Genomic DNA, 15,322 nt, shown 5'->3' on the forward strand with positions numbered 1-15,322 from the left:
GCTGTGAATACAACTACACGCGGAATCCGTGAGTCCTCCTAGCAGATCACTGAATGTGGGTGGCCTCGTGCACCCAACACAGACAGTAAGATGCCTTCAGACTATACATATAAAATAGCTCCAGCCAATAACATGGCAATGAAAATTTGCTTACGATTGGCAAGTACCAAAATAAATTCTAAACCCCCTAAGCTTGGATTAAGTTATGCCTGTTTTGTAATCAGTGATACGCACCGGGAACTCTAGCAGGAAAGGAATCAGGAGACCCTGCTCCGGCACCACCTTCTTCTTCATCTTCTTCGAATTCCAAATTCTCCTCTTCACCAGGTGCTAAAATTCTTCTGCACGCAAAACAGCAGACAAAAGAGTAAGCTACAAAACTAACTACCCTACAGAGGCATTATAACTCATCCCAGGTAATACGATGCAGACACAAAAAATGTTGACACAAAAATGTTGACCTATTGATACTAAAGATACCAATACTGATTTTAAAAATGCAGAAATATCTGAAAAATAGTTATAAAATAAGACAAAAAAAATAAGACAAATATTGGTGCTTCTTTATTTTACCTTAAGGGGACAGGCTGAACGTCAAATGGGAATTCCTTATTATATGTAAGAATATTCTTTAGGACTAGAATAAAAACAGAAAGACAGATACATAAACTCTTCCATGAATCAAAATAAAAAATTTTATTAGAAATGACTGATTTTTAGTCAATTTTACTATGCATACTAATACTTAAAAAAATTCCCACTCTCATCATCATTCAGAACCATGATGCATTTTTGTCATGGAAGGTCTTCGCAAAATGAAAATATCCATAGTATATTCCAGGCACCAGTACTTTGTCAGATTTCCAAGAAAAGTAAGTTCCAGAGTCTCAGAGCCCTCACAGGAAACAAACTAAGTTGTATGTACAAGGTCCTAGGTGAGACACAGGGCAGCAGGAAAAGAGAAGCTCTCCTTCCTGGAGTACCTCAATTACAAGACTGGTTCAAAGATAACCAGTTGTGGTCAGAACATTTTGGTCTATGTCCTGATTTCCCCTCAACTCCATTAAACTGGCAAAACTGAACAAAACTGGTTACAATTTCAATATACCATTTACGACAGTTTATTACAGACATACATGAACCTACACACATACGTAGACAAATACACAAAGAGGGATTTACCCTCAGGAGAAGTCTTCAGATAACACCCATCACCTTCTGCATCATGGTAGGGTCCGTGATTACATGCTGGTTTGTAAACTTAAAGAGAGATGTTCTATAACTCTGCCTGTGCTTAGAGAGCTGCTATGAATATGGATACCTTACAGAGTTACTAAAAGTATTAATTTATTTTTAAAAATTATTTATTTGACAAAGAGACAGTGAGAGGGGGACACAAGCAGGCGGAGAGGGGAGTAAGGAGGGAGAGGGAGAAGCAGGCTTCCGGCTGGCAGGGAGCCTGGCACAGGGCTCGACCCCAGGACCCTAGGATCATGACCTGAGCCGAAGGCAGACGCTTAACGACTGAGCCACCCAGATGCCCCTGAAAGCATGTAATTTAGAGCTTCATATGTGGGGTTACGGGTCTTCAGCAACTCCCTGCAGTTACATGAAGGTGGAGTAATGGCATTGACTGAGCAATCCGGAAAGTTCCTATGATTTTGTATTCAACTTACTTAGCCTCATTTTGGAGCGCTGTAGTTTAGAGATAAAATAGCTGTGGCATATATGTTACCATCCCAAAGTAGGAAATCCCAGAGCACGTGCAATTTCGTGGTTTATCCCAACAGGAGTCCGAGGGGCACTCTTACTGAGTCCTTCGTGAGAGAGAGGTCTGGGACTTGGGTCTAGCTTCTTGTCCATTCTCGCTCCTTCTCTCCCTCCAGCCCTCATCCTCCTCTTTCCTTTCTCGTTCTTCCGCCCAACAGATGTGCCCCGAGTGCCCACATGGTTCCACTCACTGTTTTAGGTGCTAAAGATAAGGCAGCGATCGAGACAGAGGGTTCTTGCTCTCATCTATGGCTCTTAAGCCCGCAGTGAGGAAAAGCAGACAGTAAACAAAGCAACAGATCAGCAAGGTACTGTCAGACTGCGGCTGGCATCATGAAGGACAGGATCGGTGAGTGCGTAAGCAGAGCAGAGGGACTTCGGCTAAGGTGGACAGGGCAGGCCTTTCAAAATAACTGCTGGAACACTAGTGTGTTCCAACATAATCTGGAATGAGAGGAACTGTCCCCAAGTAGCACTGGGGCAGGGCTTTCCAAGTACTAAAAAACAGACTAGAGGGAGTGTGCCCGAGTGGCTTAGTGGGTCTAGTGTCTGCCTTCAGCTCGGGTCACGACTCCAGGGTCCTGGGGTTGAGCCTCTCCATCTGCTGCTTTGCCTACTTGTGCTCTTTCTCAAATAAATAAAATTTAAAAAAACAAAAAACAGGCTAGAGGGGCAGGCCCTGGCTGGCTCAGTCTGTGGAGCATGTGACTCTTGATCTCAGGGCTGTGAGTCTGAGTCCCAGGTTAAGTGGAGGGATTACTTAAAAATAACATCTTTGGGGGCACCTGGGTGGCTCAGTGGGTTAAGCCTCTGCCTTCAGCCCAGGTCATGATCCCAGGGTCCAGGGATCGAGTCCCGCATCGGGCTCTCTGCTCAGCGGGGAGCCTGCTTCCCTTGCTCTCTCTGCTGGCCTTTCTGCCTACTTGCGATCTCTGTCTGTCAAATAAATAAATAAAATATTAAAAAAAAAATCTTTGTAACAACAACAACACAGACTGAGGCTAGTACTAGTTTGGCTTGTTCAACAAATAAAACAGACTATATAACTCAAGTTTGATAAGCAAGAGAAGTCCCATAATCATGTCAGTTGTTATTATATCATTTATATAACTACTCTGAATCTGTTTCCCCAATTCTAAAACAGGAACACCACTTCCCCACTGTGCAAAGAAGTAAATTAATAGATATGAAATTGCATGGGAAATTTAAAGTCCCATATAAGTATAAGCTCACATTATTATACGGTAATTTATTCTCTCCATAGTTTTCCCTATTCAGCTAACTAGAATCCTACTATTTCAGGTCTAAGAAGTATTATTTTTAAAATTATAAAAACATCCTTTTTTAAACCTGTGCATGATTGCTCAGTGCAAATAAACTATTAATTCAACTCAAATATCAATTAATCGCTTACACAGTATTGTGCTAGATCCTAAGAGTAGGGGAGTGGTGACAAAGAAGGCCTTGTAGCATTCACATCAGAAACGAAAGCACTGCAATGCTATTTTAATAACAAAAGGGGGGGAAAATCAAACTTTACAACAAGTATAAAAAAATCAATTAAAATAGTCAAACACTCTATCAGTTATTAAGAATACCTTTTGTTTCTACTGTAATACGAGAATAGGACAGTATTTCTTTTCTTAGGTACCAGTGCTATGATAGGAAAGGCTTGACCTGGAACAACAGCCTCTCATTAGTTACTATTTACAATAATAGAGCATATCAGGTATTTAATTCATATCCTTTTAAAAGAAAATAACAGGTCCTTTCTCATTTTCTTTAATTATAGGTTTCTATTCTCACCAACTATGGAATAACAGAGATTCTAATGTGCTTTTACAATAGGGTTCTACTTAAAACTTATATATAGGATTTTTCTTCCACCGATGTTAGTGCTGATATTTTAGGAAGATTTGGAGAAGAGAAGCAGTTTATAATTTCCCGGAAGGTATTATCATGAGCACGGAGTCCATCACGGTTTGGGGACCAAGGGGCTCACCCCGTGGCTGACATCTGATCGTGCACCCCTGCGAGGAAAAACCCAGTACTCCCTGCCCACTCTCACAGAGCATGGCCTCCCACCCTCCTGAAGGCCATACTCTAAAAATAACACAGTCAACAACGTGTGTTCTGCTTTTGTGGCTGATTTGTTTCATTTTTCTGGTGGACAAAATGAGTAAGGGCTTCCTAGCTAAAAGGTTACTTTTTTAATCATGGGAGAAGATTCCCTGAAGACATTCAACACTGTTCAACTTAAAAATTCGCCAAGATCATACGATATGCAGCCTGGGCTCTGTGGGGAAAATACAAAGGTTAGTGACAGTCTCATTTAGGAGCAAAATGAATTTAAGTGAGCATCACACAGGGCACACTATGATGACGGACATAAAAAGTGCTCCCAAAAAGGCCAGGACGTAGAATTTAATTAGGGCTGGGAGAGCAGAGAAAGCTTTCAGAGAAAGGTGGGATTTCTCTGGGGCCTTTAAGGATCAGTCAATGGAAGGAACTTCACAGAGTGGTGGTGGGGGAGGTATGTTTCAGTAAGAAGTAGTATATTACCAAGGATCAACATCAGAAAATGAAATAAATAGTACTTTCAAATTCTTAGAGGTAGTACTAGTTTCAGAAAGGATTATCAAAAGACTTTGTTTTTTAACCTTAAAGGAAAAGTACATTAACAGAATAAACCAAATCCCACATATTAATTTTCCTTTCCTTATAGTCTTAAGAGGCAGAAACTAGCTTGACTTAACCTGAAATATACTCATATACTGATCTGTAGAAAATGTTCAATTCTGATATAACTCATAAGAAGTGCCTAAGCTCTGATAAATGCAAAATTACAGAGCATATCCTGAGATGTAAGATACACATTTACATTCCTTTAAAAGGCAAGAGCAAATTAAAATCACCTGAAAAGATAACTAAGTATGAAGAAGGGACAGGTCCAAATGAAAGGCAGTATATAAATTCAAAATATGACAAAATAAATCCCAATATTATCTTTCCTTTCCATTCCCATCCCTAATCTTAAAAAAACAAAAACAAGCAAACAAACAAAAAAGCAAGAAATAGAAGATGAATGCAGATTTTAGTCCAAAATGCCACTCATATGTGAGTCAGTAATCTCCCAAGAGCCTGAGCTGGAAATCCCCGGTATTTAGGATTGATGCCAATATTGCACTTACAGGTAGTACAACAGAGGACAGTGGCAGGAACATGGGCCTTGGGGTGGCTTAGAACCCTGGTTAAAACCCAGTTCTTGCATTTACAAGCAGTAAGACCATGAAGTTAGCAGACAGCAGCTGGTGGACTTATTTGAGTGTTTGGTTCCATTAATGGGAATGGAAACCAGTAATACCATGAAAGATCCTATAAGGCAATAGGAGAAATCTGTAACACTCTGAAGTTTTATTTGGAAACACCAAACAACAACAACAACAACAAAATAGAAAACAATGACTAAATAGCCAAAATTTTAGTTATTCTTATCATTAAAAAAAAAATTGAACATTATAATCTTTAAAACCATTACACAACAGATATCCTCGCTGTGGCTGATCTTTTTAAAAAGCCATCAATGTGCCTTTCTTAAAATAATCTTATATATAATGAGTCACAAAAGACCATATGTGATAGGATTCCATTTATACAAAATGTCCAGAACAGGCAAAATCACAAGACAGAAAGTGGATTCACGGTTTCCTAGGGCTGGGAATTGAGGAGGGGGAAGCAGGTGTGTGCTAAAAATAGGGCCAGGGTTTCTTCTGGGGTGATGGAAATGTGGCGGAACACGGCGATATTTAGTACTTGTGCCTCTGCCCACTTTGCAAAGAGAACATTCATAAGAACGATAAGAAAACATTCCTCTGACAGAATATTCATGCGAACCAATAAGAAAATCTTATTTGGCACATCCTAACCACCAGAACATTTGAAGCAACTGTTTACTTCAGAAAAGCTCTCAAGAAGGGACAGGAAAATGGGGACAACAAGGAAATCTTTTGCAGAGCACCATGAACAGCTGGACGGTTGTGTTCCAGGACATAGAGTATAAATGGGCCTCAGTACCTATAACTTTATACTCTCCAGTGAACGCTACTGCAACTGTTTACCAAAGTCATTACAGTCTTTATTAAAGTGATTAAAACAAAGGCTAAAATACAGGAATGAGGTAGAATCTGGAATCAATCTTTCATATTCTATAATGATAAACAGAATAATAATTACTATAAATATTACAGGAATTATAAAAGCACAAAATATCACATAGGACTAGGTAGGAACAGAAATGAATAAACATCTATGCTAAATAATCGTAATATCTATAACGGAGAAGTAGTTTTCTAAAGGAGTCCCACAAAACGATAAAACTTACTTGGTTCTAGCTTCTTCAGGTCCTCCAGTTTAAATTCTTCTTGTGACTGTGTGGACTGAATTTGAAATATGCATATTACATCTTTTTATTACAAAGATTTCATGATACCCTATGTCTTTTAAGTGGTAAGAACTAAATATTCAAAAAGTGCACAAAATGAAGGAATCCATTTCATGCTCTCAAAGTAGAAAATGGAAAGTCCCGGGATGCCTGGGTGGCTCAGCTGGGTAAGCATTTGCCTTCGGCACAGGTCGTGATCCCAGGGACCTGGGATTGAGCCCCACATCGGGCTCCCTGCTCAGCAGGGGGCCTGCTTCTCCCTCTGCCTGCTGTTCCCCCTCTTGTGCTCTCTCTCTGACAAATAAATAAAATCTTCTTAAAAAAAAAAGAAAAGAAAAGAAAAGAAAATGAAAAGTCCCAAACTGGTTTTTGTTTTTATATTTTAGAACATTTGAGCTAAAAATAACAAAAAATTGAAGTTATATCTTTTCTGTCTACAGTTTATTAAATATGAACTAAATCTTTTAATAGGAGTTTAACCCATGAATTCCTATTGCTAGACATAGCTTCTGAGACAATACTTTGTGTCAAAGTATTGACACATTTTAACATTAATGCTTAAGGTTTATTAGAATAGTTCATAATGTATTTTTCTCACATTAGAAAGCAGGAAAAAAACCGTGTTTACCTGTAAAGCTGCACTTCGTAATTCCAAGCATGTTGCAATTTTGCCTATGGTTTTCTGTAGGAAAAAGAAAAAGCATAAATACTGAATATACTGTAATTGGTAATTGTTAAAACCACAGTGTTAGTTTTTATTAGTTAGGGAGCTATACTTTTTTTCAAGTTAAATTTTACTTCTGTGTAGCATCTTGCAGATTTTAGAGAAGAGAAACGGGAAGCAAAGGGTTAGGATAAAGGAGAGAATGTGAGTCTATATTCTCTCCTGACCTAAAGGTACCGGGACCAATTTTAAATCAAGTTTGCTTTGATGACAGCTTTAGATTTATTTAAAGGGCAATGAAAAGGACTTCCAACATCTTCCCTCCCAAGTTTTGTCTTCTCTTTATCTCCATTAGGTCTGAAATTCATTAAAAGATTTAAAATTAAAAATATCTGAAAGCTAGCGAAATGGTATCATTTAATTTTGATATAAGTCCAATCTTGACTTGATTATGTAGGTAATATGCAGCAAAATCAATACTTGTGATGAATGGTGGCGAGCTTTATAGCTTTCCTGCCCTAGATGAGCTATAAGAGGAGTATAAATGATAGGGTATAGTCCTTGCTTTTAACAAGCTCAAGTTCTATTATGTGACATGAGACTCTACAAAATCACTGTCATATAAAGAAGAGATACTTGATTCTTATAAGCTTTAGCGAAGTGAAGCACTACATACGTTCTGAAGAAAGAGTGCAAGATTCTGCGTTAGAACTCGAGCCCCGGTGGCGGGGAGGATTTATAAAATGGAAGAGTTTGGAAAACTGTCACGGTTCAGTTATCCTGAATCTCAAAGTGCGAGAGAGAGAGAGAGAAAGAGAGAGAGAGAGAGAGAGAGAGAAGGCGTGCATGCGCACGCTGGGGACAGCAGGGGTCTTTCTGAAGGGAACCTTCCATGACTAGCTGAGGAATCGGTTATTACTTTAGCAATAAATCGCACAGAAGTTTTTGAATAGAAGAGTGACGATCAGATTTGACCTTTAGGAAGACGATTAGGGCAACGATCCCCATAGGCTGGGGGAGAAATGGGAAAAGACCACAGGCAAGAGCGGTCAGGCTACTCCGGCTGTCCAGGTACCCATGAATCAGAACAAGAACATGACTGACTGGAGCGGAAGTAAAGAGGAGGGCCCCACAGAAGAAACTTCGACAAGAGCGGGCAGCTGAATTAGGCCCATTGACATTTTTAAGTCCTTCCAGAAAAGGGTATTTCTTATGCTTTTATTAAGAATATATCCAGACCATAAAAGTGTATTTATGTACAATATTTGCGATGCCTTCACCACAGAAACACTCTTGGGAAAAAAATGAGATCTTTTTTCTACATGTACTGATCACTTGCGAAAGTTTATTAGTAAATTGGATTTCCACTTGCTTTATCAGATAAATGAGGAGCACAGAGGTGTAACAGGTACTGTCCTGGCCCCTGGTACTCAGGCGAGTGGGCCCTATGCAATCACCTTATCGACAACCAACAGCTGGTATAGCCGACTCCCACCTTTCCTGAGCAACCCAGGACCCTTGGCCAAGGAACAAGTAACACTCCAACTATCTCCACAATCTTTAAAAATTTTCTTTTAAGCCCAATATCACTATTTAGAAAATACCCAACTTTATTATGAAATCTTACATTTAAAGATTACATTTAAATTTCTTAACTTCAAAAGGACTCAAGATATCTCATATTTATTTTCTTTCTCAAACAGCTAATGCACAGGAACCAGCAATAGTCTTTTCTACATCAAATCTAATATCTCACTGTTGTTTAAACATACCACTCAACTCTGACAAAACTAGGTGATTTAAATATGTATAAATAAAATTTGTTTTATTTGTATATATGTATAAAAACATAAAAATACATATAATAATAGAGTAATGGCTAACAGCTATTGAGTACTCAAGTTCTCCTAAGGGATTTATAAGCATTAATTCATGTAATCCTCATTATAACCCTGAGTTAGAGACTATCATTTTATTGATGTGAAAACTGAAGAGAGGTTAAGCAACTTGCACTAGACATCCATGTCTTCTAGACATATAATAGTCGTATGTACAATAAAGCGATATACTTGTGTTAATATCATTTGGCCATACTTTTTAGGTTTTTTTAAAAATGCTTTTGAGGAAAGATTCTGTATTAAGTGAGATGTATCAATGAATGGGTCTTTAGAAATATTAGTTAACTCCCTTTCTTCCATTTGGTTTAAAATCCATTTGATTTGAGGCTGTTAACATTTAAGGTAAAATGCAGTTGAACAATTACGATTCCGCTAATAACCTATTTTAAATTTAAACATTTCTGCAAGTTCAGCAGAACCAACAGCTCTTTACACAGAATCTACTGAACCGTGGCAAAATACCAACAGGCCTTATTCATAACTACTTTAAGGGACCACACCCAACATCAGTATTAAAAAGGGAGCAAAGCACTATCATTTTCAGCTGCAGCAATGACTTTTAAAACATGTAGCATTTATTGATGTCAAAATCAAGTGCTTGCTACTGTAACCGTGTCACCTTTCTTAGAAACAAATGGTCAGGAAAAACAATGAAGCAGCACAAGGTCACTTATGTCCCCATGTAAGTACTATTAACTAATGTACATTAAGACTAAGCACTGAAGGTAAATGAAGCTTAGTTTTAAAAGATTTAAATTATTAGCGCCTCATTCAAATTAACTGCTCATGCCTAATATGGTACAGAAATGGAAAATGTCCTCGTTTTCAGGATATTGGCTATTTTGTCAATGGTAGGGAACTTAGTAAAAAGAGCAGGTAAGGAGAAGATGGCATAAAAACAGACAAAGGGCCGAGTTAATTTTGCTTCAACTTATTCAATTTACATATGGAAAAAGAAGTCTAAAAAATACACATGAAGTAGAGCAGTCTCCGTCCAGACTTGATTTTTTTATTTAAACAGCCAGTCGTCTACCCTCCAGCCAGAGCGAGGCTGGGTGGGAGGAAAAGGGGAAGGCAGGGGATCGGTGGGAAGGGGGAAGGGGGACCCTCTAAAATAGGAAACAAGCCCTTAGTGCTGGAACTCTCATTACTACAAATTCGATTCAAAACAGGGAAAAACTTTCTAAGCATCATGAGACAGGATGTTCTATTCTGCCCAGAAACTTACATGAGAAAATCTACGACACCGAAGTAGGGAATTTAATGGAATGAAAGCTTTTGGCAGCTATTCTTTGGCCACCAAACTCAGTTGTTATAATGACAAAACTATTGAGGGTTGAAATGGAAGCTAAGTCAACGAATCGTGAGGGAGGATCAAACAAGAATCCTAAACTGTCTCACTTTCCACCAGAAATCTTTGAGAATATTATGAATAGCAAATCCACATGAAGATTTTTAAAAATCACTAATTAATAAAGTTTAAAGAGATCAGTAGTTCTGCTCTAGAGTTTAGATTTAAAATAAATACTAAGATACGTATACTATTTTCTCAAAAATTAATATTTCTTTGATCTTAAATAATTTATATGGATACATATCAATAACCTAAGTGCCAACAAAGCATTTATTCATCAACTATTTTTTAAAAGCTTATTGTGAGCCAGACAGGAAAAAGTCTCATAAAGAAATATTGGTTGTTTTTTAGAAAAATTTTTTGTAGTCCCAGAAACTATGAACGGTTAGCATAATTCTAAGATTTGTCACTGCTGTAAAAAAAGTGAGAATAGCAAAAAGCATAAAAAATATAATTCAAAATAGAAAACATAAAGAACAATTTTGCTGAGAATAATATAACGTATATTCTGCATCTTCCCCGTTTTTGAGGAAAACGCAATTGAGTTTCTTCTTCTTTGGCCTTTGGCTAATGTGCCAGGTCTGGCATTCGATTAATTTTGCAGACCTAACAGTTGGTTTCGAAATCTCCTATAACATGTTCTTCAGAACATTAGACCCAATGAAGTGTTCTATAAGGGGAGGGGGAGCCTCCAAAAGCAAACAAATCTAAGAAACATTCCATTACCAAGGTCTTTTAAAAAACATTCAACATATACATTAGCATATTAAAAGCCCTGACAAGTCACAGACTCTCTGTTCAAATAACATCTATTCATTTTTCAGAGCAGTGTTCCCCCAAATCATCTGGGAAATCTTTGTTTCCTAATCATTAACTTGGAGCCTCTAACTTTTTCCTTGTGTGACATTCAAAAATAAGGTCTATAGGTCAGTATGAGTTTTTTGGCCCATTGTGAATGTTTCACCTGAATTTTTAAAGAAAATTAAATTTGTAAATGCATTTAACTTGCCTTATGTTCCTAATGTAGTATGGAATGATTTGGGGGTCCTTCTCCAAGTTCAAGGAATAGGCAGGCACAAGCTCTCTCTATAGTCACAAGCAGGAGCCACAAATGCCCCCTATGCAGGTATTATAAATAACAAATACCTCCAAAATCAGGCCTCCAAGAAAGGAAGAGGTACAGAAAACTTCAAAGGTATAAGTCATTAGAAGATAGAGTGAAGATCATGTAGGGTTATCTAATCCCTCATTTCATACGTAAGGAAATTAGGGCCGGGGGACAGAGCCTGGATTCAAGACCAAGTCGTCTGACTCCAGATCTCAGGCTTTTCCCCTAGGTCATGCCCCCCAGGCCTTATGGGGTATAAGATCCGTGGGTCTGTATAAACTAAAAACAAGACAGCATCAGTGGCTGCTGAGGAAGTTATAAATTAAAGAATAAAGAACATTATCGAACATCAGGTTGCTTCAGACTTAGAAAGTTAAAGAAAATTAAGAAAAAGTTTATTTTTTCTTGTTAGTTTAATCATTGTACGACAAAGCTCATTTCTTGACAGCATTTAAAAAATTATGCTTTGTTTCAAGTGAACTCACCTACTATTTGAGGTCACGTGGCTCAGAGGTCCTAAGGTGCTGATGACAAAGCATGGAAGTAACACCAGGCAAACAGGTGATTCAAGTATTGGGGGAGGAGGGATCATGAAACTTTAAAAAAATCCCCTAGGCTTTCATCTGTTTCCATATTCATAAGTTTGTCAGCTATTAATTTGCATACTCAAATATTTGAGATTGTTTCAAATTAATTTTGTGATGTCAGCTGATCACTTTTTGTTTTTTAAAGATTTTATTTATTTATTTGACAGAGAGAGTGAGCACAGGCAGAGAGAGTGGCAGGCAGAGGCAGAGGGAGAAGCAGGCTCCCTCCTGAGCAAGGAGCCCAGATGTGGGACTCGATCCCAAGAGGCTGGGATCATGACCTGAGCCAAAGGCAGCCGCTTAACCAACTGAGCCACCCAGGCGTCCCAGCTGATCACTTTCTAATCAATTTCTAGAGTTCACATATTTTATAGAGGAGATAAAGCATATAGTCTTTGTTCCTTTCCTTAAGCAAACAAATCATTTCCTCTGTAACAATTAAACCTAAGTTTCCTAAATCTACTGCATACATTAACAACTGTAAAGGAAAAAAGAAAAATGCACCTGTAAATTGGAATAACGTGTTTTCTAAATACAAAAAAAAGTATAGGCGATGTAGATACTAAGTATTTTTAAGATGCAAATATACTGACTTGTGTAAGAAATATCCTAACCCTAATCTTTGGTGTTTTTATCTGTTCAAACCCCTATACATAAGAGTCAAATGAATATAGGAAAAGGACTAAAATAAATTTTAGACTTTCTTAAAATGCACGCAGAAAACCACTCCCACCCCTTGTACAGAAAAAGGATTAATAAAAACAAATTAAGTCACTACAGTTTTCAGTGTCTTTTCTTAAGAGACGGAAAAACTGACAACAGTAATTTTTTTCATTATCTACAAGATTAAAATTTGACTTAACACTAGATACTCTGAGCCAGGAAAAAATGGGACTTGCTTCTTCCTGTTTCTTCTCACTCTTTGAAAGCAAAGCTTCTTAAAGTATCCCACTTTTTATAATCTCTAAAAGTCCAGGGCACCGACTCCAACATGTTAAAATCTTAATTCAAAGGCACCACTGAGACATCTTGAAACTTTATGCATTTATTTTGCTGATGGATTCTTATGCCAAATTCCTGACTTGAACTATTTTTTAAAAATTATTATTTTATTATTAATTTTTTTTCAGTGATGGCTTTTGGGGGATTTTTTTTTTTTTCCCCTTAGCTTTGTGTTTGTTTTGAGAGGAAGAAGAGGGGTTAAGAAAATTCAGAGTTAAAAAAGTATTGAAGTTGGACAGAATTACTCACAGTCAAACTTGAGCACCTGGAACCTACCCCTCTCCCAAAGAGTGTATATAGCCTCCACTGAAGTTTAAGTCTGAACGGCTGAGTCGAGAAATTCATCAAGTGAGAAAATCACTAACTGGTAAATCATGTGTTACCTCAGCGATCACTCTATGTTCCTCAAAGCATAATAATGTCATTTTTTGTACTTAAGTATAAGTTTCTGTTGTTTTTGCTTAATGGCTTGAAAGACAGAATTTTTTTCATTTGGAATCTGATAATATGTAGAGATTATTTTATAGTACCTTCTGTTCTTCTGTGAATTCGGAATTATTGTGTTGAGCTTGGGCCTCTTTTTGTAGATGTCTTGCTAATCTGTAAGAAGAAAACAATACATTCTTCAGAATTGAAGGAAAGCAAACTATCTCAAGTGCAATAATGAAATAATTTAAATCTTTTAAAAGAGACAATGAAGTACAATAATATGTTGCTGTGCTTTCAAAGTCTAAATCTACATTATCTTTAGAATCAACTCTATACAACAAAAATGAAAATAAGATACAGTACTTTTGGGGCGCCTGGGTGGTTCAGCCCCGCACCAAGCTCCCTGCTTGGTGGGAAGCCTGTTTCTCCGTCTCACACTCCCCCGCTTGTGTTCCCTCTCTCCCTGCCTCTTTCTCTTTGTCAAATAAATAAATAAGATCTAAAAAAAAAGATATAATACTTTTTATACCATTGCACTGGGACAAATTTCAGCTCTAGGCAGTAAAAACAGAATCTTAGAGCTGGAAAGAATCTCAAGTGGCAACTAATCCAACTTTCTTCAGTATGCATGAATTTCTTCTTTAACAAACCAATAAGCAGTTGTCCAGATTTTGCTTAGACACTTCCAGTGAGCACCAGTCATAGTACCAGCCAGAGACACTTTATCAGTCTATCATTAATTTGCTGATAAGATTAGTCCAAATAACAGCCATGACAAAATGATAAGTCTATTAAATTATGCTTTTCAAAATATTTTTCATGAAAAATAAAGAAAATCTTCCACCAAACAGACATGAAAATCATTGTTTGTCCAATTATCATTCTTAAAAATAGCAGCTAGGCCTTGGGTAAGTTTTCAAGGATGGATCTGTGTTACTAGTCCAAACTCAACAGTAAGGATCCAAAGCTTGCTCTCTCTCCCTCTCTCTCTTTTTAAAAAAGATTTTATTTATTTATTTTGACACAGAGAGAGAGAAAGCGAGAGCATGCATGTACAAGCAAGGGGAGGGGCAGAGGGAGAAGCAGGTTCCCCAGCAGGCAAGTAGCCCAATGCCGGGACTCCATCCCAGGACCCTGGTATCCTGACCTGAGCTGAAGCCAGACACTTAACTGACTGACCCACTCAGGCATCCCCAAAGCTCTTCCTGAGACAATAAAAACTAAAAGACTGACTCTTACAATGAAACAGTAAAAGGACAAGTAACTTAATTTAAAAATGGAAAAAGAATTTGAACTTAAAAAAAAAAAAAAGATTGATTTATTTATTTTAGAGAGACTGAGAGAGACTGAGAAAGCGCGAGCTAGGGAGGGGCAAAGGGAGAAGCGGACTCCCCTCTGAGCGTACAGCCTGACTCCGTGCTCGATCTCATGACCCTGAGATCATGCCCTGAGCCAAACCAAGAGTCAGACACTTAATCAACTAAACTACACAGGTGCCCCCTGAACATTTTTCCAAAGAAGATACAAAAATGGTCAATAAGCACATGAATATCATATCATTAGTCATTAGGGAAATACAAATCAAATACAAATACAAAATACAACGAAATACAAAATACAAATCAAAACCGCAATGAGATACCACCTCATATCCACTAGGATGGGTACAATTTCTAAAAAGAGAGAAAAAAAAATAATGGTGTTGGCAAAGATATGGAAAATTTGGAACCTTCATACAGTGCTGGTAGGAATGTAAAATGATGCAGTCGCTGTGGAAAACAGTTTGGCAGTTCCTCAAAAGTTAAACATAGAGTTACCATACGTAAAACCCAGCAATTTCAAAATTCTAGGTATAGTCCAAGAATTGAAAACATGCTCACACCAAAAACCCTACACACGGACGCTCAAACTGGAAACACCCATAATGTCTATCAACTTGCAGAAATGAATCAACAAAATGTAGTGCATCCACTCAACGAAATACGATTTGGCGGCAAGAGGAATGAAGAGTGAAACATGCTACAACAAGGATGAACCTCAAAAACATTATGCTAAATGAAAGAAGCCAG

General features: G+C 37.7%; 1 protein-coding gene across 2 annotated transcripts in view; it reads right to left on the reverse strand.

The window, feature by feature from the left end:
* The window catches only part of AIDA (axin interactor, dorsalization associated), a 38,516-nt gene that overhangs the window by 17,043 nt on the left and 6,151 nt on the right, over nt 1–15,322 (reverse strand). Inside the window, exons 2-7 of one of the 2 annotated variants that reach the window (XM_032318390.1) lie at nt 13,355–13,424; nt 13,074–13,151; nt 6,840–6,893; nt 6,152–6,206; nt 574–637; nt 235–341 (exon numbers count right to left, since the gene is read on the reverse strand). In XM_032318390.1, the coding sequence (XP_032174281.1) occupies nt 235–341; nt 574–637; nt 6,152–6,206; nt 6,840–6,893; nt 13,074–13,151; nt 13,355–13,424 (428 nt within the window). The remainder of the gene's footprint in view (nt 1–234; nt 342–573; nt 638–6,151; nt 6,207–6,839; nt 6,894–13,073; nt 13,152–13,354; nt 13,425–15,322) is intronic. The other variant, XM_032318391.1, reaches the window with a different exon arrangement.

This window comes from Mustela erminea, chromosome 17, assembly GCF_009829155.1.
Source record: "Mustela erminea isolate mMusErm1 chromosome 17, mMusErm1.Pri, whole genome shotgun sequence".
Taxonomy (NCBI): domain Eukaryota; kingdom Metazoa; phylum Chordata; class Mammalia; order Carnivora; family Mustelidae; genus Mustela; species Mustela erminea.